General features: G+C 49.4%; 1 protein-coding gene across 15 annotated transcripts in view; it reads left to right on the forward strand.

Annotated features, from left to right (window-relative positions):
* LOC111147978 (dysferlin) overlaps positions 1–26,304 on the forward strand; it is a 212,479-nt gene that overhangs the window by 69,004 nt on the left and 117,171 nt on the right. For 8 of the 15 annotated variants that reach the window (XM_022504295.1, XM_022504300.1, XM_022504303.1 and 5 more), the window contains 9 exons: positions 841–967; positions 2,490–2,593; positions 9,896–9,964; positions 10,095–10,138; positions 13,652–13,734; positions 22,843–22,958; positions 23,464–23,577; positions 24,819–24,996; positions 25,543–25,667. In XM_022504295.1, coding sequence (XP_022360003.1) covers positions 841–967; positions 2,490–2,593; positions 9,896–9,964; positions 10,095–10,138; positions 13,652–13,734; positions 22,843–22,958; positions 23,464–23,577; positions 24,819–24,996; positions 25,543–25,667 — 960 coding nt within the window. Of the gene's footprint in view, positions 1–840; positions 968–2,489; positions 2,594–9,895; positions 9,965–10,094; positions 10,139–13,651; positions 13,735–21,129; positions 21,172–22,842; positions 22,959–23,463; positions 23,578–24,818; positions 24,997–25,542; positions 25,668–26,304 lie in introns of all 15 variants that reach the window. The other 7 variants (XM_022504296.1, XM_022504299.1, XM_022504304.1 and 4 more) reach the window with 1 other exon arrangement.

The following is a 26,304-nucleotide window of genomic DNA, read 5'->3' on the forward strand; positions in this document are numbered from 1 at the left end:
TCCGAGCATACTTCTCTCTCCCATCCCAAGACCAGAGTCTGAGGTCATGGTCCCCTCACATCTCCCCTGGGCCCTTGCGTGAATTAAGATACAAGTTCAGCTGCTGTAACAAAGATACCCTGAATAATAGGCATTAAGGAAGACTGAAGTGTGTTTCTGTCCCTCATAAGTGCCTGGGGAGGCAGTCCAGAGCTGGCACGGTGCTCCTGCAATGACCAGAGATGCAGGCTCCTGGTCTTCTCCCTGCTATCTTCATCATGCAGCTTCCATCTCATGGTCCAATATGGTTGCTGCAGTTCCCACCATCGGGTCTGTATTCCAGATAGTGGAATGGCAGGACAGGAGCTTGCTTAAAGGTGGGCTTTCACTGTGAGACGGTGAGCTCTGTGCAGGCAGGACCTCCTCTGTCTACCTTGTTCACTGCTGCATCCCTCCCCCTTCAGCACAACCCAGTCATCATTCACTGACACTAAACACTTGTTGAGTGAACAAACACATGTTACTGAAGACAGACAGGGCAGCTTAGACCCATCACTTCTGCACTCTTAGGAATGGGTGGAGCAGGCAGGAGACCGAGATTCTTGAATGCCCGCCCTGTGTGTTTACACATTATTGAAGTTGATCTGTCCAGCAGTCTGCAAGGTCAGTGTTACTCTTTCCACTGTCCAGGTCGGGGAGTTGAGTCTCAAGGGGAAGGATCCTGCCTGAGACCACACGTTAGTAAGTAGCAGGGCGAAAGCTACCTTTCTTCAGAATGCACCATTTAGGGGGTGTTGGATGAAGAAGGAGAGTTATTGTGCTCACAAACTCTTTAAGGCATCACATTTGGTTGCATTGTAGCTGGAGAGAAAGGACCCCTCTGAAGACAAGGAAGACATCGAAAACAATCTGCTCAGGCCAACTGGTGTGGCCCTTCGAGGAGCCCACTTCTGCCTGAAGGTCTTCAGAGCTGAGGACTTACCGCAGAGTGAGTCTGGCATCTTCCCTGGGTTGGAGGCCCAAGACTGACATTGGGAGCAGAGCCCCTGGGCTGGGGAAAAAGGTCACTGGATGGTGGAAGGCCTCAGTGTCTCCACAAGTGAAAAACATCTGTCCTCTTGGTGAGCCGTTACTCCAGTTTGCCTGGGATGGTCCCAGTTTCAGCACTGCAGGCCCCCCATCCTGGGAGACCCCTCCGTTCCCGACCAACTGGGGCAGTGGGTCACACTCACTGTGGCCATATTCCCAAGAGAGACAGGGTGGCCCATGTCTGGTTTCTCCCAGTGACTGGCCCTGCACTGGCCCCATCCTGTGGGCTCAGTAAATGCTGGGGGAATCACGCTGAATATTTTAAGTCGTGGGTGTTTTTCTAGACTGCATGCTAGAACTGCCCGGGGACCTTTAAAGGGGCTTTAAAGACGCCGGGACCTCTCCTCCGGTGTTTCACGCTGACTGGGTTTGGAGTAAGGCTCACACATGGGTCGTTTTTAAAGGGTGAGCCCCTGTTTTGAGGCATTTATTAGCCTAATCAAATGTTTCTGTCCATAGCAGAGTCAGTGAGAGCGTTTGCAACTTAGGTCCTTGTTTATAAGTCTTGCATAAAGCTAATTATTTGAGGGTTTGCTCACCCCTTTGACTAATGACTCAATAAAAGAAATGCATTCCTTCTGTACAAGCTTAATGGTACCCAGATCATATGGAAAACCCTTAAGAAAGTAAATCGTCATTAAAATACATGCTTAATAACCTTCTTCATTTGTTGGTTGAAACTATGCAGAAGGGAGGCTGGTGAGCTCCCACAGGGGACTGGGGAAATAGAAATGTTTGCTTTGTTCAAGGTAAATGTGCTTTATATTTAATTCCCTGCAAGCTTGTTTAAATATAAATAAAATGAACTAGGTGGATAAATAGGACATAAATATTTGCTAATTGTTGTTATCTTTTGTATTCATGTAGACAGCAGCTGGTGTATAATCTCTAACTGTCCCCCTCTCTTTCATATGCACGTAGATATCTATACAAGCCATTAATACACATAGGCACTTATCCGTCTCTCTGTATATACATTTATACATAATATGACTAATTCAGTAAAATATTGGTTTGGAGCACCATAGATTAAAATTCTTTTAAAAATGATTGCATTTATTCATTTGACAGAGAGAGAGAGAGAGGGAGCACAAGCAGGGAGAGTGGGAGGGGGGAAGCAGGCTCCCTGCTGAACAGGGAGCCCAATTCAGGGCTTGATCCCAGGACCCCACGATCATGACCAGAGCTGAAGGCAGACACTTCTTCTGGTAGATCTGTTCAGAAACTCCTTGAGAGCAGGGGCTGGTGAACAAAGCTGTTTGGGCAGGGTCAGGGGCTGCTGTTCTGGGAGTCCCCAGGCTGTCACAGACGCCACAGCGTCTCTCTCACAGAGTCCCAAGACTGTTGGGAGACAGGTAGCTGGAAAGTGAGGTTTTGGAGGTTGGATATCCGGCGGGCATTGACCAGTGTGTTCTCCCCAGTGGATGACGCCGTGATGGACAACGTGAAGCAGATCTTCGGCTTTGATAGTAACAAGAAGAACTTGGTGGATCCCTTCATGGAAGTCAGTTTTGCGGGGAAAATGGTAAGGAGTAAGGAAGCAGGAGGATTCTCTCCCGAGTGGACCGCTGGGGGTCCCCGTGGATGGTGCTGAGCAGAGTAAAGGACATGAGGTGCACACAGGCAGCCCGTGGTGCGGCCCTATCAGAAGGTGCACCTGGGCGGGGTCTCCCTGGGGGGCATACGGTGAGACACTCACCCAGGCCTGGCTCTCTGGTCTGCTTCAGTATCTGGGATGGGTGAGAGACATGGGGAGGACAGATAGACAGCGGATAGATAGAAGAGTGTTTGGGGGAAAATTAAGCACTGGCATGGAAACCAGAGAAGGCATAAAGATGGGGGAGCTTAAAAAAAGTGGCAGAAACATAATGATTATTTTTAAAAAGCTGTGGCAGAAGTTGAGCAGAGAAAGTCCACTCCGTGGGAGACCTGGGGATGACTCACACCTCTCTTCCTTGCAGCTGGCCTTTGTGCCCAGAGGCAGGAATGCTGCTGCGGCTCCTGTGGGCCCCCTTCTAGCCCACCCCAGGCAGGCAGACCCTCCCCAGCCTCCCCTGCCTGTCCCACAGGCTCTCCCAGGCTTCAGGCTTCAGCCTTGCCCCTCTGTGGAGGACTCCCACAGCTGTTTCACTCTGACATCCTCTTCAGCCCCATACCTCCCCAGGTCTTTGTGCATCCCTGGTGCCCCTTGGGCTCTGTAGAAGACTCATCTGCCCCACCTGCCCCACTTCCAGGAGCCTCCATCCTACCCAGGTACCACTGCGAAAGGCAGAGAACATGGGCCTGCCTTGATTCTTCCCTCTTTTTTTACCTCCTTCCAACAAACATTCCCCCTCCTCCTTTTGATTTCAAACGTGTCCCAAGGCCGTCCCCTCCCTTCCACCCACTGTCATCTGTTCAAAAGACTACACAGCAGCCTTGGGCTCATTCTCTTCTCTGGGTTCTCCCCATAAAAGGCTGCAGAATAATTATCCTAAAACGACTCTGTACAATGACGTTCAAGCCGCATAATCCGGCTGACCAGGTCCTGCCCAGCTGAACTTTCGGACCACATCTCCTTGGCTTAAGTCAGTTCTTAACGGTGTTTGTGCGAGTAAGAAAATGGCGCCCCCTTCTGGGAACGCGCAGCTCTGCAGCCTGGGCTTGGAGCGCGGGGTTGGGCGGGGTTTCAGCCACAGGGGCTCCCTCCCCGCGCTCTTGGGTGCGAACAAACTGCACAGCTCACACAGTGGCCTTGTGTCCTCTTGTCTGCCCTGTCTCTTCTTTCCCTTACTGGTCACACCTCTAGCCTTTGCCCGTGTCCTTCCTGCCTCCTTCCCCACAAAGTCCAGCATCTTTCAGGGTCCAGCTTGCCTACCCCCACGGGCCCGAGGCACCCCTAGTTCGGTTCTCGGCGCCCCACAGTTCCCCAGGCCCGCTTTTTTTTTTTTTTTTAAGATTTTTATTTGTTTATTTTATTTATTTATTTGACAGACAGAGATCACAGGTAGGCAGAGAGGCAGGCAGAGAGAGAGAGAGGAGGAAGCAGGCTCCCTGCTGAGCAGAGAGCTGGATGTGGGGCTCGATCCCAGGACCCTGGGATCATGACCTGAGCTGAATGAAGGCAGAGGCTTAACCCACTGAGCCACCCAGGCACCCTTTCCCTAGGCCCTCTTTTAGCTGGTTTTCCATTCCGTTCCGGTAGCTGTTAGCGTCTGTTTCTCCGACTTGTGGGCAAGAACCTGTTCTTATTTAGTCCATGACCTCAAAGCAGAGACTGTGGTAGAAATTGTGGGAAAAATGACAGATCAGGTGGGCGCAGACTGCCTCCCCACACTGCGCCCAGAACCCCTGCGAGGGGGCTGCCTCTGAGATGTGTCTGACCGCAGGGAGTTGGCAAGGGTGGGGGGCAGGGCCCTCTGAGGTTGTGCCAACCTTGCGGAGAGTTCCATCTGCCGCAGAAGCAGGGCTGGGAGAGCCCTGAGTCAGATGGCTCGGAGGTTGACGGGAAAATCGGAACAGGGCAGAGCAGACGGTCTGAGCTGGGTGGCCGGAGGATGGGCGTCCCAGGCGGGCTCCCCCTTTGCTCCCCAGGCAGAAGTGGGGCAGGGGAAGACAGCCCGCAGGTGTTATAGGACAACTGGAGAGAAGTTTTAAAAAATTTGCGTTAAACACTAAAAGCTGACGGTAGTGGAGTGATGTAGTAATGTAGTGATGGAGGCGGTGTGGGTTCCTATTTATAGAGCACTTTGCAATTTTCCTTTCACTTAATCTTTTCTTAGATTCATTTTGAAAAGGAGCTGGCATCTGCCAGCCCATCCCACCAACAAAGGCGGGCCCCTGAGGTGGGCGGGGATGGGGGTGTCCTCTCTGATGCCCAGACTCACTCCCCACCTGTTGTTTCTTCTTTTATTACTGACCTACCTGTTTACTAAGCCATTTTGAAAATCACAGAAAAAAGTAAATAAAATGACCCATAATTCACCATATAATGTTCATTTTTGGTGCCTGTCTTTCCAGTTTTTCCCCTGTGTATAGGTAATAGGCATTTTCCCCCTGACTCTTCATTTTGAATATTTTAAAAACATCAAGAAAATTTAGAAGAATTTTTGGATGAACACCCTGTGCTCTGTATGACCTACACGTAAATGAAGCAACTGCTAACATTTTGTTGCATTTGCTTTCTATATATAGATACTTTTTTTTTTCTTTTTCTGGCTGAATCATTTGAAAGCTAGTTGCAGACTTTATTCCTAAAGGCTTCAGCAGGGATCCCGAGAAGAAGAAATTCTTTGTAACTACAGTAACATGATCACACCTACGAGATGGAACAGTCATTCCCTAATATTAGCAGATTCTGGCTCATATAAATTTTCTCTGATTAACCCAAAAATGTCCTTTGGAGCTGGCTTCATTTTGTGCTGATCTAAGACCCAACTAGAATTCATGCTCTGCATTTCGTCCTTAGGCCTCTACAGTCTCTTCTGTAACTGCCCCTCCTGACCTTCCCCACCTACCCCAACCATTGTTCTCACCCCTTGACTCTTTGAAGAGCCCAGGCCACTTGTCCATGTTCTGAATTTGTTAGATCGTTTCCTTCTGGTGTTGTTTAAGGTGCTTTCTCTGGCCCCTGCATTTCCTATAAACTGGAAATCAGTTCTCAGGACTAGATTTGTTTCAGATTCAGTATTTCAGCAAGAATGTGTCGTAACGACGTTGGGTGCACCATGTTGCATCATGACAAGAAGCAGTATGAGGTTGTCCCATCACTGGTGATGACTATCTGGTCATTTGCTTAAGACGGTGATTCCGGATCTCTCTCTTGTCAAAATACATGCTCCCTTTTGTACTTTGCAAGTCATCTGTGGGCGATGTCTTGGCATCGGGTTTATATCCTTTTCTCAGCAACGTCTTACCTAATGGTCTATGCAGCCATTGACCTCCTTGCCCGAATAAGTCATTTACTTGGGGTTGCAAAGTGGTGATTTTCTCATTATCATTCCTTCCATCTTTATAAGTTGGTGTTTTTCTGGAAAGAAGAGCTTTCCTCCCCCTTAGTGCCTTTGAGTATTACTATGGAACTCAATACTTTTTATTAATTTGATGGGTTAAAATCAATCATTCCTGTGTTGGATGTATGATCTGTCCTGAAGTTGGCCATTGGGGGTCTCTTCGAGCTGGTTCCCCTCTCCCGAGCCTAACTCAGGGTCTTAGTGAAAATGTATGTGGGAGAGGTAACTCGGATCTTAAACTCTCTCACACTGAGGTGTAAATGCTCACTGTGGGTCCTTGCCCAAGTGCAGGTCTTCACCTAAGTGCAGTGTTAGTTTGGACCTGGGATCAGGGTCTGATGCCCTGTATCTAGCCTCAGGAGGGATTGTAACACAAGGAAGGAAGGTGAGAAGGAAGTGGGAAGATGTGGCTGGATAGGCTTGTGGGACACTTCCTCTAAAGACTGGGATTAATTTCCCAATTTGACAGGTAGGGAAAGTCATGTCTCAAGATTGTTTTTATTTTTTATTTCACATTCCCCAAAATGGTAGGGTGCTTTGATGGTGGGGAGAACCAAACTGGACCTGCCTTCAAATTTAATGGCTTTCTGGGGGCCAAGTCTCAGAGCTCCATGGCTCCTGGCTGCTTCTGGGTCTTCGAAGGCACCTTGATCTCTCAAGGTCTTTTTGTTCTGAGATGTCCTTGGCTGGCCCTGGGGGTTTTTCTAGGTAGGTGCAAATGTCTGTGGGAGGTGATGAGCTGGGGAACCTGAGCAAGGCAAGGGACTATATAAAGCTGGTGACTGGGCTTCTGCAAGAAGCTACACACCCTTATTTTCCCCCTAGAAGGAAGGAAGGGGCTTATTGTGACAGAGGAAGCTGAGCCCCTCCCTTCTGAAAGCTTCAGCCTGTTGGACTTCCCTGGTGGTCCCCAGATATTTGTGTCAGCCTCTCTCTCCTCCAGCTACCCTTACTGTCTGTCTCCTTCTGCGTGTCTCTCTCCCTCAGCCAGCCCGTGGGTCACTTTTTCTCATTACAACCTAATCTGGAGTCCTGGGGTTTTGTCTTCTGTGTGCCTACCCACCCCAGCATGACCCTCATTGCACTTCCTCCCATGGACACTTGGTGGCACTATTATCCAAGATGTGAACCATACCGGATTTTACACACACACACACACACACACACACACACACACACACACACACACATTTCTTGGTGAGAAGGAAAGGAGAGGTACTTGGGGATAGGGTGGGAGACTTTGAAACAACTTTTTTTTCTGAATGCAAGAAGAAAACCAATCGATTATTAAAAAAATTGTAAACAATCATAGAAAATAAAGGAAAATGAAAAAAAAAACTAACCATATTTCTGTACCCCACATTACTGTGGAGATAACCACTGTTAACATTTGTGTGTATTTCTTGTAGTATGTTTTTCTCTCTACTGCTTTCACTCCCAGCCCTCCCCTCTCCCCTGGTGGAAAAAAAAATTAGATTCAGAATAAACTGGTTGTCATTATTCGTGGATTCCATATTTGCAAATTCACCTACTCACTAAAATTTATTTGTAATCCTGAAATTAACATGAATGGTGCTTCATGATCATTTGCGCATGGTGTGGAATGGCTGATGCGCGTTGTCACCGAGTTGGAACAACGTGAGTCTGCCTTTTCGTTTCAGTTGTCATCCTGTAAAGAAGTGCTCTTTTCTTGGTCTACCTGGCATCATGTTGTTCACATGTTGGTGCTTTTTATGTGATTTTGCTGCTTAAAATGTGCTCCCTTGTGTGTGCCAAAGGGTTGTCTGGGGTTCTCATGGGCAAAAGGGCTGGGATGTGCCTCAGGAGAAAATACGTTAGATAAGCTTCCTTCAGGCATGAATTACAGGCTGACGTGTGTTTAGTGTTAACAAATCAACAGTATATATTAAATAAGGTATCTTTGAAAAGTAACACACGTGACACAAGGTTACATATTGATTGGTTAACGAAAACATGACAGAGGTAGGTAGGAACCAACCAACCCTGAAATTCCCCCGGAGCAATGGTTTAATATTAACAAATTCAGTGTTTTTGGTGATTTATAGAATGTGTAACTAGTCAGTAACAAGAATCAACTGTATCTCCTCAGTTTGGTAAACCATTTTTAGAAGCCTGTATTTTCTCAGGTTATTGAACAGCCTTTGAAATAAATTTCAAAGTACAGTATGATGACTTGACTTACAGATTGCAAAGTGATTTTAAGTTTAGTTAACATTCATCATCTCATGTAGATACAAAAAAAAGGGAAGAAAAAATGTGTTTTCCCTTGTGATGATTAGATCTACGTTGTGGGGAGGGACCACCTTTCGTTTAATCTGGCCTCTCTTGGACCCATGGGTTGTTCCATATCCTTGATAGTTCAAGCCACGCGGCTGTGAATAACCTTGTCACAGGTCATTCTGCACAGAGGCAAGTGGTACTGCAGGATAAATTTCTAGAGGTGGACCTGGTAAGTCAACGGGTTTTTGCCTTTGCAGTTCGGAGAGATAGTGGTCAGTTGCTGTCTGGAGCGTCGAGCTCTTTTTTTTCTCCCACCAGCAAAATATGAGTGTGCACTTTCCCCCTAGCCTTGCCAGTAGAGGGCTGTCAGATTTTAGAGAATTTTATGAATGTGATGGGTGAGAAACGGTTTTTTGGTTTTATTTGTGTTTCTTTTCTTATGAGGGAGGTCGAGTGTCTTTTTATGTGCCTTCAAGCCTTTGAATTTTCATTCACGTTCTGCCCATTGTCCCTCTCTTCTGTCCTTATTCCTTTCTTTGCTGGCATGAGGAGCAAATCTTGGCATTCACCTTTGCTCCCAGGCTTTGCAGGGAGGTGGGGAGGATGGGGACAGGGGCTGGCATTGGGTGGACCGAATGGAGACAAAGTCCTGGCCCCCCATGGAGGCTGCACCCTCCTTTGATGGAGGAACTGGAGCCCCTGATCAGATGCTCATTAAATGAGATAATGCACAGAAACGCTGAGCACAGTGCAGGGCCCATGTAAATGTACTGAAAAAGGCTGCAGGACGGCAAACCCATCATCTATGTATCTGAAATAGAGTCTTTACCTGCTGTTCCTGTGGGGGTGCGGGATGCCCTGGAGCTGGCTAAGGGGTATGCCCCTCCCTGCTGCCGCGCCCCCCCCACCCCCGGGGATTCCAAGCACAGGTAGGGACACAAGCCACTGGTTTGGATCTAGTTTCCACCTCCGCTGGGTTTCTTGATTGTGGAAAGTCCAGTCTTAAAAGCAGGGTTAATCTAAGGCAGACTGTGGCTGATGGGATTTGTATGTTTGCTGAATTCTCTTATTCTCAGATGCTGGTGGCTGGCCCCCAAACCTTGGCCCTCCGGCTACTCTCTCCCCTTCTCCTCCCCATCTTTAATCTTCTAGGGCTCACATTCTTCCAAAGGGGCAGGTGGTCTGGGCTGACTGGTAGAGGTTAGTGCCTCAGGCTGTAGGACCCCTGAGAAAGCCAGTCTGGATTCAGGGCCCACACAATAGTGTCATGGCCTTATAGGAGGTGGGGGAGCAGAGGATTTCCAGCCAGAGGTAGGAGATAAGGGTAGAAGTGCTATGGAATTCAGGCAATCCCTCTCCATGCCTCCCACGCTCCCTTGCTACCACATCCCATGCCCTCTAGCTCTGGGTCTGATTTACCATTGAACTTTTTCTCTGCAATCCCCTGTGTCTGAGCCTTCAAGGCCCCCAGGCTCTTCTGCCCAGCTTGAAGGGTGGTCAACATGGCAGAGAACAGCCCCTGGCTGATGAGGTGGTCCCCGAGGGAGTCCATAGGCCCCTCAGAGCTTCATCCACCTGTCCTGTGTGGCTTCCAGCTTTGCAGCAAGATCCTGGAGAAGACAGCCAACCCTCAGTGGAACCAGAGCATCACGCTGCCTGCCATGGTGAGCCTTGCCCCCTCAGGGCCATTCTGGGATCCCCTGGGCTCCCAGCCTCCCCAGTATCCTGCCCATATCCTGGACTTCCCTTCCTTTGAAAGGACTCCACCCCAACACGTCTCTCTTCTCTCTTTAGTTTCCCTCCATGTGTGAAAAAATGAGGATTCGCGTCATGGACTGGTGAGTGCTGAGTCTTGGAGTCTTTGGAGGCCGTTATCTTCAGGGGTCACTGGGTCCATCAGTTCCCCTCAGTTCAGATCATGTAGTGGGAGAATCTGTTTCAGGTGAGGGAGCTTCCTCTGCTGGGAGGCCAGAGAAGGAGACGGTGTAGGCTGTTTTTGGGAAGCTTACTCAACAGCTAGGCTCCAAGGCACAGGAGGGCAGCCAGCTAGTACCTGAGATACCTTAGGGCAGGGGGTGCCAGGAAGGCTTCCTGGAGGAGTTGGGGTTTTGATAAGTCCAGGGTGAGGGCACTCCAGTGAGGAGAGGATCATAAGCAAAGGCAAGGAAGCTGGGAAGAGCAGAGCTTTTGGGAGGATGGGCTGTGACCCCCACACCGCCTCCCACAGGTTGCTAGCATGAAATGGTTTGGGGCCTCTGCAGACTTGGACAGGTGAGGACAAGAGCCACATGGACATCTTAGAAAAGTGCTGTAACACTTGCTGAGCAACTACTGTGTACCAGGCCCCGAGCCCAGCAGGTGTTTCACATGTGTGACAGCTTGACTCCTGGCTACTTGATAGATGAGTGAGTGATCTATGTGAGGGGACAACTGGGAAGCAGCTGAGGCCGGGATGGAACCCAAGCCTGCTGCTCCCAAAGCCCGTGTTCTTCACCCCTGGGCTGTCCGCTTCCCACTGCATTAAGGTGTGTGATCTCTCTCACACCTGGAGGGCTGTTAGGGCTCCCACGCATGAGCTCTAGGGCTTTCCATACATCAGGCTTTCCAAAAAGAGAGTTGTCCTTTCTCTGCCCCCAAAAAGTCTTGGCCGTGCGGTTCCCAGCGTGTTCTCCTTTGGTCTCCGGCCATGGCACCCCCAGCCAGGAGGGTAATGAGAGACCAGGGAAAACCCCCAGGCCACAGACCATTAAAGTGTGCGCCAGTTCCCCAGGCCGAGAGAAAACAGCTTGTGGGAATTAGAGAGGAAGGCAGCAGCCAGGAAGGCCGGGAGGGAGAGGCCTCTAGAGCCCTGACCGCAGGTACGTTCCGTGGGCCAGCGGTCGGGGGTAGGGCTGAGCTCTCCATCACCGGACCCACCTCGGCCTCTCTGCTCACGGCGCATGCGCGCACCTGAGCGCGCCGCGTGATGGGGGCTGATTGGCTGTTGGCGTGTCTGTGGGTCTGCGCGCGTGGACTCCTGGGCGCGCATGCGCTCGTGCATGTGGGTGCGGTATCTTGTGTGTGGCGGCTGGGCCTTTCCTGGGGCCGTGTGAGCTGTGTCAGAGGCATCAGCACACTGTACGATCCAAACACATTACGGAATCTGGTGGTTGCATCTCTGGTTTGGGTTGAAGTGGCATTTTTATTGTGAGTCTATTTTCAGACTTGCTGTATTTTCCAAAAGCAACCCCAAGCCCCAAAGCCCAACTCTTGGCCAAAAAAGTGTTCTGCTGCTGCAAGTTCCTACCCAGAAAAGTGCTCCTCCCCCCGCCTCCGCCCCCCGAAAATGCAGATAAACTTTTGTTATTACCTGAATCCTGGAAATACGATGTGGTCCACATGGCCTTTTTCTTGTAACTTAATCTTCCCTTCAGTTCTTTAATATTTGCTTTTTTTTGTTAAAGAACAGAAACTCAAAAAGCTACTCCCACCCCCATGAAAACAATCTCTCTCCTCCTATTTTCTTGCCTTTCTCACAAGGTTCAAATAAGACGAGAGGTGAGAAGTCCCATTCCTCTCCCAGTGCCACTCTTTTCCAGGGGTGGGTTGTGAAGGCAGTTTCCTGATGCCATCAGCTGCCACTTAGCTGGCGTTGATGAGCTCACTGTTGAGTGTTTAAGGAAATTTTTACTTTCCAGAGCTTATTAACATCATTCATCAGGAAAATGGTTGAAGATCTCTGCTGACAATGCATGCACTCTTCTAGTTAGTCCCTGCCCTGATTAAACACTTTAAAATCAGCTTAATCACCGCCCTGGGAAGTTCAGAGGGGAAGGGAGGGAGCGGCAGAGATCAGGCATCTAATGGGTATCAGATTTAAGGGGAAAATAAAGACATCTTGCCCAAGTGTGTCTTTCACAACAGGGCTTGGGTGTGTTGTTGCCGGAAGCAGGCCTGTGACCAAGGTACTCACAGGAGGAAGATGGACCTAGGGAAATTTCAAGGAAGGAGAATGGGTCTGGCCCAGCCTGGTGTTTCTCAACTTAGCTCTATGACATTTTGGGCCAGAAAATTCTTTGTTGGGGGAGACTGTCCTGTGCATTGTAGGATGTTTAGTAGCAATGGTGGCTTCTCTCTACTGCCCTCCCCCCAATGCCCAGCTCCAAAACTGTCTCCAGACATTGCCAGATGTCCCTCAGGGTTGAAATCACTGGAATGAGAACTCTTGCTCTAGCCCAACAGGAGGCAGCGGGGGGCTGCAGTCGAAGCTCTGGTTCCTGTGTCAGGCGTATCTGGCTCAAACCCTGGTTTTGCCATCTTGGCAACCTCTGTCTCATCGTTCGAAATTGGGGCTAATGGTAGTGCCTGCCTCATAGGCCAAGGGAGGGTTAGAGCTAATTCATGTGACGATGTTAGCACACCGCTGGGCTTTCAGTAGGTGCTCAATAAATGCCAGCTATTCTATATATTATTGTCAAGGGGGCAGGTGTGGAACATAGAGGAAGAGGCTGCATGGATATTGTTGGCTAATGGGCTTATCAATGATAGCCCGTCTGCTCAAACTCCTATGCACAGTCTGCTATGCTGATTATGGAGGGGAGAGGTCTTCCTTCTGGGAAGCCAGCCAGGGACAGGCGCCCCTGTTGTAGACTGGAGCAGCACAGGCCATAGCAGGAGAACTGGACCAGGAGTCAGGACATCAGGGTTTCAGTTCTGGCTCTGCCCCTCCTCCAGGCTGACTGTGGGCTAGGACCTTCCATTTCTGAGCCTCAACTTGCTCATCTGTGGAATGGAAAAGGGAATAAAAATAGCCATTCCTCCAGGCTCCTGAGAGAGTCTTTTGAGATAAAAGAGGTCAAAATTGTTTCATCCACACAAAGTCAGATATAAAGCGTAATTGTGGAGTAGCTAATGTAAGCTCATTTAAGACCGTGGCCTTGGAGATAGTTTCTTCCCTGTCGCCTGGTTTTCTCCTGGTCTGGGTATTTCTTGAGGTTCTGGAACTTGGCTCTCTGTGGGTCTGGGGTGTCTGGCTCTCTGAGCAGCCTCCTGCTCCCTCGCCCTGGCTCCTGCCTCTGGCCTCTTTCCTTTCAACCTGCAGATGTCTCCCCAGACATTCAGGCTGGCAGCCCAGTGTTGGTTGGCTGCTGGGATGCTGTGGTCGGCCAGATGGACTAGTTCCCTCCAGAGGAGTCTTGGGCAGTGCTTTCTTTCCAGTCTCTTCTTCCCTAGGATTACCAGGCCTCAGTAACATACCCAGTGTGAAGACGGGCACCCCTAAAGATGTATAACCAGGGCCCTCTCCTCCCAGAGTGGGCTGTGGCCTGCAGTTGCCCCACTGTGTTCAGGCCCCCTCTCCCCCCTTATTCTAGGGACCGCCTCACCCACAATGACATCGTGGCCACCACCTACCTGAGTATGTCGAAAATCTCTGCCCCTGGAGGAGAAATAGAAGGTAAGTTCCCTCCCCACCCTTTGTTCTGTCCTCTGGTCCCCTGCACTCTTCCTTGACTCACCCCTACCTGTCTAGTAGCTCTAGTTTTGAGAGTGCAGAAAAGGGAATATTAATTATAAGGCCTTCGCAGCCCATTTTCCATGAAGAACGGCTATGGCCAGTTTGAATGGGCTTACAGCTATTTGGGATTCTCTACACCTTGGCTGGTGGGATACCCCGCTGACTGGTGCAGAGAGGATCATTCAGTCCCGAAGATAACTTCGGTGGCTGGAGCTGTGCCCTGTGCCAGGTTCTAGGATGGCCAACTGAGCTCCAGCAGCTTCTATATTGAAATAGCTTTTATTGGCCAGTTAAAAAGTAGGCCATGATCATTTAGTAAAATTTTGAAGATAATGAAGAAGAATATGAAACTTACCCATGGAATTCCTCATCTGCTTACCCCCCAGACAAGAGCTAATTATTAATATTCTGGGGACTTTTCATGTGTATGTATGCATATGTACACATACACATGTGTGTGCAATAAAATGTATTTTGAAACAATTGTTTTGAAAATTGCTTTTTGTCACTTGGCAATACAACAGAGATGTTTTATTCATGTTATTATAAATTCTTTTACAATATCATTTTAAATGAATACACATGTTCTGTTGTGTGGTATACCATAGTCCACATTCACTAGTTAATGATGAGTACTCAGGTGCTTTCTAATTTTTCTACATTAAAAAGAACTAAATTTTATTGAATATTTTTGTAGCTGAATCTTTATACAAGTTGTGATTTTTTTTGAATGAATAACTAGAAGTGGAATTGCTGTATCAAAGGATTTGTACATTTTAAAGTGATTTGTAAATATCAAAATCGCCCTTCGAAAAGACTGGACTACTGTCCACTTTGGTCACTCACATGAGCTTCTTTTGCTGTACCTTCACCAACACAGGGTAAAATAATATTGAAAAAGAACTTTGTTAATTTGATGGGTGAATTTCATTGTTGCCTTAATTTTCATTTCATCAGTAGCCAATAAAGTTGATGAATACAAATTTAAACATATTTTAATAATTAATTTATATTTACATATTATATATATTTATATACTTTATATTTATTCTATTATAAATTGCCTGTTCATTGTCTTATCCATATTTCTGATAGTATGTTTGTCTTTTTCTCATTATTTTGTAAGTGTTCTGTATATGTATGGATATTAACTATCTTCCTGTCGTATAAGTGGTAAATAATTCTTGTCTGTTTTATTTTACCATTTAGTAGGATTAGATGCATGGAAATTTACAATTTTTATGTAGCCAAATCTGTTAACCTTTTCCTTAGCCAATAAGGCAAGGATCTAACATTATTTTTTTTCCACAATTGTTCTTTGGTAATACCAACAGTGTATATTGAATAATCTTTTGCCTATATTTGAAATGCTACCTTTATCCCCTGCTAAATTCCTAAATGTGTTCTTGGGCCTGTTTCTTGATTTTCTATTACCTTTAATTGGTATGTCTGCTTGCTATTTCTTAGGTTTTGGTATCTGGGTAATGCTGGCTCTGTGAAATTAATGGGAAAGACTTAAAGTCTTTTCTAACATCTGGAGCAGTTTATATAACATAAAAATATAGTCTTTTGAGGGTTTGAAAGAATTCACCCATAAAACCAGATGGGCTGGGTGCCCTTTTTGAGTTGGTATAGCACTAGCTCTTTAAAAACTTTTCAATTTTTCCTGTGATCACTGTTATTTTTAGTTTGTTACTTTTATGATAGTCAATTTTGATAATTTATATCTTCCTAGATGTGTATTCACTATGCTGAGATCCTCTAATTTATTTGCATAGTTGTTGTAGAGAGCCCTCTTTTATAATTTAAACAATTCTTTCTACCTGTGCTGTTGTCCCCTTTCTTATTTTTAATAATATGTGTTTGAGTTTTCTTTTTTTTTTTGAGTTTTCTTTTTTTCTTGATTAGCCTTGTTACAAGCCTTCCCCCTCCCAGCCCCATCACATGCGTGTGTGTGCATGTGCACGCACATGCACACAGACACAGACACACACACACACACACACACACACACACACACACTCTTTGTTGGACTTTACAAAGAATTTGGATTTATTTATCAGTTCTAATATTTTTTCTTCAGTTTTTGATTTTTTCTTTTCTAATTTTATATTCTCTTATCTTTTTACTCTCATCTTTAATTCTCTTCAACTTATTTTGTTGTTTCTTTTTAAGATTTTCTAATTAACGTCTTTTTTTTTTTTAAGATTTTATTTATTTATTTGACAGAGATCACAAGTAGGCAGAGAGGCAGGCAGAGAGAGAGAGGAGGAAGCAGGCTCCCCGCGGAGCAGAGAGCCTGTTGTGGGGCTCCATCCCAGGACCCTGGGATCATGACCTGAGCCGAAGGCAGAGGCTTTAACCCACGGAGCCACCCAGGTGCCCCCTAATTAACATCTTGTACTTATTTGGTTTCTGCCTCATAGATCACACTTTTGGCCTTCAGCAAACCCCAAGGTTATATTGAACTTTCTTTTTATTTATTTATTTTTTTACATTTAAATATTTAGTCTTTTGAATTTATGTAGGTGCACTTTCGAAGAGCAGATTTTATTTTTTTTGTAGGTGGTCTACTTTTATCTAACTAGATGCTGCTTGTAGAAATGCATCTTTTTTCTTATGGTTAAATTACTTTGATGTATCCAGGGGCAGGACTCTTTTCATTGAATCTTGTCTGAGACATGCTGAATTCTTTGAGTTGAGTTAGAATAATTTATTCTAACATGAGAACATGAATAGCTGAAGGCAGGGTGGGGTAAGGATCAGAGCAGGAGCTCTGGAAGCAGGCAGCTTGGGTCCCAATTCTGTTTCTTTGTAGCTGAGTGAGTCACTCCTCTTTCACTAGTCCTGGTCTCATAAGGTTGTTGTAAAGATCCAGTGAGATTATAAATGTAACATTCTTAGAGTGTCTGGTATACATGAAACCCTAAAGTAAAGTAACGTTTGCTGTGTAGTATCATTATTATTGGCTTTCTGCATCACTAATCTGATTTTTTTCCCCTGTACCAGTTCTCCTGACTACTTTTCATGTGGTTTAAAATTGGCCATTGCATTTTTAGTTTCTTGTCCCTCCTTCTTTTCCCTCTGTCATTCCTTTGATATTTCCATTTTCTTTTTGGTCTTTTCTCTCCCAGAAGTTTTGCTTTGTTCCATAAAAGTGACTTCTTCTTGCACTCTGTTGAGAATTTCAAATCATTTCCTGAGACTTTCGGGTAAATGTTCTCTGGAATCTTACAGATGCTGTTTCCCCATCTTGACTGGTACTCTGTGAATCTTCCTTTTTCCTTTATTCACTCTCTAGCAAGCCCTGGTCAGTGTTGGTGTCTTTCTACAGATGGGTGCATTGTTCTCTGTCCATCCATCTTGACAAATCTATACCTGGAGCATGGATGAATATGCCCAGTTTCTGGAAGATTCCACCTAGTGCTCCTGAAGTTAAGCAATCCCTTCTTCTAGGTTCTCTGAAATATTTACCCCCCCACCTTTTAATTATAGAAAATTCAAACACACCTGAAAATACAGAATCGGGCAGTGGAATTCCAGGTGTCCTTATACAGCTTTAATATCTAGCTGCTCTCTGCCATTCTAACTTCATTGTCGATACTTTTAATTGGCGAAATACATAAAAATTGCCTTCCACAGGGCCCTGCTGGGAAGGCCCCTCCTGCCCCTGCCCCTCCAACTCCCAAATGGGAACAATCATCCCAGGAAGGATGCAGTTTCCCGGCACTGTTCAGATCATTTGTGAGAATGGCTATTTTGGATGGACAGATAGGAAAATTTGACATGGAGGGCAGTGTGTCATGAGGATGGGATGGAAGATAGGGCATTCTGGACCCTTTGCAGATCAAAACTCCTGGTATGGGAGGAATCTTCTACAATTTTCCCATTGGTGCTGTCCCCCACCCTTAGAATCCAGGGCCAGACTGCTCTGGTAGAAGTACAAAATAACCTTCTGACTGTTCTCCGATGGCTACTGTTTCAAGAGGCTACGGCTGTGCCTGCCACCAGCTGCTGGAGGGAGAATTTAGATCCCTGTCTCCCCATCAGTCTTCATTTCTGTTGGTGATGTTGGCCTGGATCTTTTTCAGGGTCACTGTGAAGGTTTTAATGGGAATGTGAGGAAGATGTTTATTTGGCCACTAGATGGCGCTCAGGTCATGGGCAACGAGGGAGGCCTTCGAAGGTGGGTTCCTCCTCTCCCATAGATTGTTTTCAGAATAAAGGAGAATCTTCCTGCAACTATGGCTAATCAGGGTTAAATGTGTTATTAAATAGCTTGATCTCTGAAACAATACAAGAGTGTAATTTACTGCTCAAAATGGAGCCGTGTTTCATGATGCTTCTGGTGTCCCTTCCTTCAGAGGTCTCTTTCTGAGACACAGGTTAGCGTTTGCCTTGCTCCCTGCCTAGCTTCTCCCATGTGTCCCGAGGGCATCTCAGGACGTGTCACCACGACTTTTCTTTCAACCGTTCGTCTTTTTTCTTCACACGGGAGGGATCCAGCCCACCTGGTCAATGCACAACACTGTTTTCTCACACCCCCAAAGCCCCAGCTCGACCAAACTGTAAAAACCAGTTGTTTCTCTTTATCCCTCCACCTCCTGGTTCACCAGAATATTTGGCTGCACCAGGAGTTTTTGTTTTCGTGTTTTGTTTTTCTTTCCCGTGAGGACAGGACTGAACAGTAGCCTCTTAAGCACGTCTGCCCACAAGTTTGCCTGGGCACACTTAAGTATGCCTTGGACCCTGTGCTCCGAAGCAGTTAGTAAAAATTTTGTTTTCGAAAAAGGAGTGATTTCCTTAGAAGCTGCGGTTCTTTCAAAACGTAACAGGCACATGAGACCCATGAAACAACACAGATTTGAACTTTTATACATATGGAAATCATACTACAAAAATGGCACTTGTATGTAGCCTACAGTTTTTTCTAAGAAAACTAGTTTTTTGTTTTAGGTGTTTTTGTTTTTTTGTTTTGGTCTTTGGAGCCCAGATGATGATTTCCCAGCTGTTCTCGGCCTCTCCTCCAGTCTGGCCCCCACTGGTGTCAGGCCGCCAAGCTGTGGGCATGAGAGATGTGCTGGGAGAGGGAGCTGGCAGGGCTGGCAGCAGGAAGTGGCCTCAGCTTCCCCAGGAGGAGACGTGGGTGTCCATGGACGCTGCAGGGCTGTGACATGCGGCCCACAAGGCCAGGGCGGCCTGCTCCTGGTCTTCTCTGGCTCCCCCCGGGTGAGAGAATTGGGCTTGATGGCTCAGGCCACAAAACCGAGACCAGTCCTCTATGTTCTGGGGCTTCAACAGCCCTGGTTCTCTGGGCTTGGAGAAAACCCAGCAGGACATTTGGGTTTTGGCGGAGGCTGATGAGGACTGAATGGTGGCTTTGTGTGAGGTTGCTTCACTAGCTGCTTTGCCCTTGACTTTATGAGCTGTCTGCAGACAAGAGGAGAGAGCCTGGGATGATCCTCAGGACCCTGGAGACCTGTGGTCCTGCCCCCAAATTAGGAATCATTGGTCAAAGTTGTCAGCAGAGGCATGTGTTACTCCGTGCCCAACACTGGGCCCGATTAGGTTTGTTGAATGAGCGAACTAGTGAATGAAGGAATGAAAGGATTCATGAAAGGCGCCCCTGGGAAATAGGCCGGTTGGCAGTCACCTCTCAGTAGTCCTGGACCCCAAAGGTATGTTTTGGTCAGATGGCTGGCAGGGTTAGGGGGACATGTGTCTAGGCTGGCCCACCAGTTAACCGCCAGAATTCAGAGTTGGAATGTGGATGTGAAGCCGAGTTTTCCTTTGCAAGAAGCACGTGGTGGTCAGAGCTGTGACCTTGGCCTCATTAGCCTGAGATAACTGGCCAGGTCTGTTTGTAATTATTGGGAAGGAGCTTAAAATGGAATCTGTTTCCTTCCGGTGGGCTCCGGCTGCTGCTCTCCTCGGCGTTGCAGCTGTGCCCGTGCTGGTCCTCTCCCTATGGCCGAAAGCTCCCCTATGATCAGGGTCCTGGCTCCCTTACTGATGAAAACCTATTCCTGTGGATATGAAAATGACCATGAATTATGGCTTCTGCAGCTCTGACTTCTGCTAGCCAGCATTCCTTTCAGAGACCTGGCTGCAGAGAGCTGTGGGGCTGGGTCTCAGGGCCTGGGCCCCCTGTCGCCAGGCCTTGCCCTTCGGATGTCTTCTGCACCAGTGGGTCAACCCTGACCTTGTATCTGGGCTTCCATGTTCCCCTTCTCTCCCGCCTCCGCTCTTTTTCTCTGTGTCTCTACTCAGTCTTCCTTCACGGCATTTTGCTCAACTCTTGACTCTTAACTATAGTCGTGGGGCTATGGAAAAATAGTCATAGGTGAATTTTTGGGGAGGAGACAAATAGGTAAAGATGACCAATGAATGAAAATAATCAAATATTTCACCAGCTATATCCACAGGCTGGGTCATGGCCCCAGACCTGGTTACACTCAGCGAGTTGGAGGAGGAAACAGGGAGGGTCAGAATGCAGGAAGAGGCTGAAATCAGAGAGGACCACTGAAATCAGGAGACTGAAGGGTGCCCACCCCCTGCAGGGTGTCTTAGATCTGCTTAGAAGTGAGAGACGGATTCCCAGAGCCCAGAAGTTTGCTAGAGCATCTCTTTCCTTGCTTCCTCATTTCTAGACACCCCTTACCAGCATTCAGGGCCACATCCAAGTGTATAGAGCCTTCAGCTAATGGGCAGTGTCTGGCACTGTGCTTCCCTTGAAGTGACAGGTGCCTGAAGCCCGATCCCAGTGCCTGCTGTTGTGAAAATGCAACATGGAGCCCTCAGTGGCAATCCTGAAAGTGGCCACTAGATGGAGATGTTGTACCTTGAAATGCCATTGCACTGTGACCTTGGTCACAAGCGTCAACCTGCTTGTTGGGTGGAGTGCTGGGTGTGCCTGGGGGACTGTTCATGTTTCCCCCTCCCTTTCTTTGTGTCTGTACTTTGTTTCCCTCACTTATTGGCTATAATATAGAAAAAAAGCAGTTTCTTTTTAGTGTTATTACTTGAATGTAGTGAGTCAAGTTTCAGGTCCCATTTTCAATTGGCAAGCAGAGCAGGGACATACGTGAGCGTTAAGGGCTGTGTCTGGCTGGGGGTGGCGTCGGGGGGAATGGATGGGTTGTGGGAGGTGGCATTGTGATGACTTTATGATAAATTCACATCTGGGGCCTCAGGCCACATTTGTTTCCCACACGGGAGCTGTCTGTCTTTCCATCTGTCTGTCTGCCAGCTCTCCATCCACCCGCCTGTTCAAGTAACCAGTCCTCCTCTTAGTTATGTCCATCCTAACCCCTTTTCCATTTCTTTATGCTTCAGAGGAGCCTGCAGGTGTGGTCAAGTCTTCTCCAACCATGGACCGTATGTGCTTCCCCCTTGGGGATGGCAAGGGGGTGGGCTTTGGGGTTTTAGCTGGAGGGGAGAGGGTGCTGGTTGCTGGGAAGTTTCTGATTTGCCTGAGGTGGGGCTGAGATTTACCACCACCGGTCTGTGAGCTTACCTTTGGCTTTTACCTTTCAAAGGAGGTTGAATATAAAAATTGCTTGGAATGCTTTAAAGACAATTCCCTTCCCTGTCCTCACTCCCCTGCTTCCCAGCCCTTTCCTGAACCTGCTGGGCTCCAGCTCAGGCTCAAATGAGTCCACTCTCTTAGGTAGGGAGTGGTGGGACAGGGGCCTGGGTAAGACATCTTGGGGACCAGGAAGAGGTCAGGGTGAGTGGAAAACTCTTGAAGTTCACAAGGTAAATCATAATGGAGATGATTAGTACACATAATTATAAAGCCCGTGTTAGTTTCCTCAGCCTGGGCCTCCCACCTCAGTCCCAAATGCCAGAGCCCTGTGTGTGCTGGGGACCTGGGGGAGAGCCGTGATGGTGGCTGGGGGGCCAGCTCTGTGGGGAGGCATGCTCCTGAGCTCTGGTGGGCAGGATCTATTTCTCCAGCCCTGTCTTTGCCCGCCCCGCATCACCCCAGGGCCTTGGCATGCAGGGGGACTCGGTTCACAGCTCCTGTCCTTAGGTCTGGTTCTCAAGCATTTCCTTGCTGAGGCCATTTATTCTCTGCCTGCCTTGCTGCATCCTTGCTCCTATGGATTGGATCATCCCAGATGATTCCTGCTCGTGGGTCCACTTCCCACTTGTGGCATTCTGGGAACATCCTCTCCCCCTACTTCCTCTGGAAGAGACACCCTGGCTTTGCGGGGTTCTCAGAGTCTGTTCAGTAAAGTCCTGTCCTGGAAAACTTGGTCTTCGGCTGGAAAATCATGACATAACAACAGAGGGCCTCTGAAAAGGAGGGAAGTGATGTGGAGAAAAGATTTCCCTCATCATTGGTGGGATTTGCCTTTTCACTCTCCTCCAACCTGTTCCCCCGAAAGGTGGTTCTTTGCACAATGTGGGGAGGGAGACAGAATGCTAGCATGAATCGAACTGTTAGGTAATCTGTCTCGACTTCATAATGACAAGGGGGGTGAGGAGGACATGTGCCCCCGGGGGTGGGGCAGGGGACTGCCTTGTGGGTTGGGACATCTGACCAGGTCCCTGTCCTCCCTCCCCGGGGGTGGCTTCTCTGGTCACTCTGGGACCTCTTTTGTGCCTCCCCATACCCCTGGGCAGGAAGGAGTGGGGACACGGGACAGGGTGCAGCCTGAGAGGAGCAGGGCAGTGGGGGGCCCTGAGGCCCAGCTTTGCATGCTGGCTAAGTAAGTGCATGGGCTTTAAGCTCAGAGCATTGTGGGTGATGCCACTCTGTAGTGAGGTGTTCTTTTGCATCCCTGAGCCTCAGTTTTCTCATCTGTAAAATGAGTTAAAAAAAGTAATAAACATCTCTACGTTGCGGCAGAGTGGTGAGGATTTGGGGGCCTACGGGAGACCAAGGTCAGTGTCAGGATTCTTTACGCCCTTGTGGGTGCTGCATCCATGTGTGTTCAGGGAACTGAGGGCCAGGGATGGGCTCAGGCTTGAAGCTGGCCGGGTTGAGCCCTAGATGGCTCCAGGGAGCCGGCCCCTCTGACCCCCACTTGTGTCACCCAGTGGACGACCATCTGGGCTTCCTCCCCACCTTCGGGCCCTGCTATGTCAACCTCTACGGCAGCCCCAGGGAGTTCACCGGCTTCCCGGACCCCTACGCAGAACTCAACACGGGCAAGGTGAGCGCGCCAGCACCCCCTCACACCCAGATCCCCGTGTCTACGTGCAGGGAGGGGCCTTGCAGCCTGGGCAGCTTCTGCTCTGGTCCAGACTACAAGGGCTTGAGTGGGCCCGGGGCCAGACAGCCCCCACCTCAGAGAGCCCTCCTTCTGCCTGGCCCCATCCTGGCCGCTTCTTCCTTCTCCCTCCCTCCCCTTTGCTTTTCCTTCAGGGCCAGCCTGACCCCCTTGTCCCCTCATTTTCCTGGCCCCCGAGGGAGCCAGGGCTCATCCGTTCATCTCTCCCCTGGCTGGGCTGGAGTCTGGTACTGATCATCTGGGTGGCTTGTCACATGCCCTGAACTCTCTGGGCCACCGTTTCCTTATCTGCAGAGTGATGGGGGTAGCCCAGAGCCCTCCTGGTTGCCTGGAAGAGGAGCAACTTCAGGGCCATATTTTCCTTTCTTTCCTTTCCTTCCTCTCCTCCTCTCCAACCCCCTGCTCCTGGTGACCCAACCCCTCTTAGGGAGAAGGCGTGGCCTACCGAGGGCGGCTTCTGCTCTCCTTGGAGACCAAGCTGGTAGAGCACAGTGAGCAAAAGGTGGAGGACCTCCCTGCTGACGACATCCTTCGGGTGGAGGTGAGGGGCGTGGCTCGGGAAGGGGTGAAGGTAGTGGCAGCCAAACCCGGCTCGCTCCTACTGTCATGGTGGGGGGAGGGCTCAGCTCCACCCACGGTCTGTGCCTTCACCCCTCTGGGCCTCAGTGCCTCAGCTGTGACGCACCAGGAAGACCACGGCTACTCCGTCTCCCTGAGGAATGTTCAGAGGCTCAAAGAAGATAAAGGAGAATATTTTACAAGTCTAGAGCTTGATACAGAGTGAGAGGTCCATTTTATAACAATGGTGTAGGACCAGCTAACACTTATTCATCCCTCACCGTGTGTCAGAGGCTATGCTATGACACTTGATGTCACGGCATCCCCCCAGCAGCTGTGAGGTGGCTGCGTTCAGTATCTCCGTTTCACAGATGAGGACACTGAGGCTCAAACGTACCAGAGCAGCAAAGCGGGAGAGCTGAGCCTTGTGCCCAGGAGGCAGCTGGATGGGGTCTGTGATGGTAAAGCTTTCAGATTCCAGCCAGAAAGTGCAGGTCTGAATCCTGGCTTGACCACTTACCAGCTCTAGCACTTTCCTTGTCAACGAAGCAGGGGTCATAAGTATACTTACCTCCTAAGACTGTTGCAAGAATTACATTGACACAAAGCCCTACGTGATGAGTGGTCAATAAGCGTTAGCTGTTACTACTGTTTACAACATTCCACAACCTGGTCATGTAACCCTCTTCTCTCTGCCTTTGTGGAGGGGATGGCAAAGTCCTCTTGGTTCAGACCAGGCTGTGCGATTGAGAGCCTGCCATGTCCTCAGCCGTGAGCCCGATGCCCAGAGGGGACATTCCTCCCCAGCACAGGGCAGCTTGTGTCTACCGCAGAGCTGGGGGGCGTGCTGGGGACCCCGAGGGGCATGGGATGGGAGCTCTGGGCAGCAGCCCCTTTTGAATGGCAGATGCAGGAGACCAGGCTTCCCCCAGGGTGGGGGTGGTGGTACCATGGCTGCTGGTTTGGATTAAGGAGCAGCATGACCTTGGAGGAGCAGACCTTATTAGAGGAACATGGCCAAACACACAGGTCTGGAATGAGTTTGCTCAGTTAGTAACCAAATCTGGGCACTGCTGCTTAGCTGGACCATCCACCACCCATCCGTCCAGCCTGGGTTTACTGGGCGCCAGTCACGTCCAGGGCCTGCCAGACATGTGACCCCTCCCCACCCCAGTGTCTTCCTTCCTCCTCCATGACCCCGTCAGCTGCCCTTTCTGCCCCCAGAAGTATCTCCGGAGGCGCAAGTACTCCCTCTTTGCCGCCTTCTACTCGGCCTCCATGCTCCAGGACGTGGATGATGCCATCCAGTTTGAGGTCAGCATTGGGAACTACGGCAACAAGTTCGACACGACGTGCCTGCCGCTGGCCTCCACCACTCAGTACAGCCGGGCGGTCTTTGACGGTGAGGCTGGGGCCTGTGTGCCTGGCTGGGACCCGGGCCACAGAGCAGGGGGCCCAGCCCGACATCCTGCTTGTCCTGCAGAGCTAGGTGCCAGAGGCCCACCCACAGGCCCCGGCCCAGGCGAACCTGTTTGGGGTGACTCCCTGCTCTGTCCCCCTCCGTGCCATTCCGCACTCCCCGCCCCCCTCTAGGCGGCTGTCTGCTGCCAGGACCATGCTGAGGCTCCCGAAACAGGCTGTGGTCGGCACTGATCCTGACCTAGGGCCATAGCTGATCTTCATGGTGGCTCTTCTGAGTCACGTCGAGATTTTGGAGAGCTGGGTTTCCCAGGTCCTTCTAGCAATCCCTCTGAGAGCTGCAGCTGTTTCTTCAACAGATGAAGGGAGCTCAGGTGCCTTGTTTGGCCACTAGGGAATGCGGCCACTCATGGATGTCCTGGGAGCTCTTAGTGGGAGGGAGCAGGGGTCTGAATCAGTCCTGGCCTTGGTCCCCTTCCCACCCACCCCTGCACTCTGGCTCAGGAGCAGGCCCATCGTGTCCTTCCAGGGTGCCACTACTACTACTTGCCGTGGGGCAACGTGAAGCCCGTGGTGGTGCTGTCATCCTACTGGGAGGACATCAGCCACAGAGTCGAGACTCAGAACCAGCTGCTCAGGATTGCAGACCGGCTGGTGAGTGGAAGATGCATCACCCCTGCACCCCCCTTGTGCCACACCCTGCCCCCATGGGTGTCCATAGACCAGGTCCACAGGGGTCACGCACTTACACAAAGCTATGCCCACAGACTCTCAGGGTGCCTGGGGTTCCCTTGTGTCCTGACCGTGGCCTGCCAGTTTGGAGATGTCCTGCTAGCGGGAAGGGAGGAGAGGGAGTGTGAATGATCAGGGGGCCCAGGGAGGTAGGAGACAGTGCAGGGAAGGAGCTGAGAGGAGCCAAGCTGGAGTAGTAGGGCGGAGCCTTGTACCCATTCATGCTTGCATGCGTCCATTTGCCTCCTGCCACGCGCCAGGGTCTGTGCTGGAGACCTGTAGCCACAAGGGAGACTTGGACGAGGAGCTGCCCTGTCTTCAGGAGTCAGTTTAGGAAAGGCAAGCACAGGTTCACCCACACCTGTCACGCAGAGGTTCCAAGCCCAAGTGCAGGTGACACTCCAGGATACTGTGAGGAAGGGTGGGCACTCAGAGGAGGGAGAGGGACGAGAAGGGGCAGGAGGGCGTTGTGGAGGCAGCGAGGAGATGGGAGGCAGGAGCCCTGTTAGGGTGCCATGGCAGTGGTCCGGGAGCGATAACAAGGCATGGGGCAGGAGGG

Source organism: Enhydra lutris, unplaced genomic scaffold (genome assembly GCF_002288905.1).
Source record: "Enhydra lutris kenyoni isolate GAN:26980312 unplaced genomic scaffold, ASM228890v2 scaffoldscaffold18, whole genome shotgun sequence".
Taxonomy (NCBI): domain Eukaryota; kingdom Metazoa; phylum Chordata; class Mammalia; order Carnivora; family Mustelidae; genus Enhydra; species Enhydra lutris.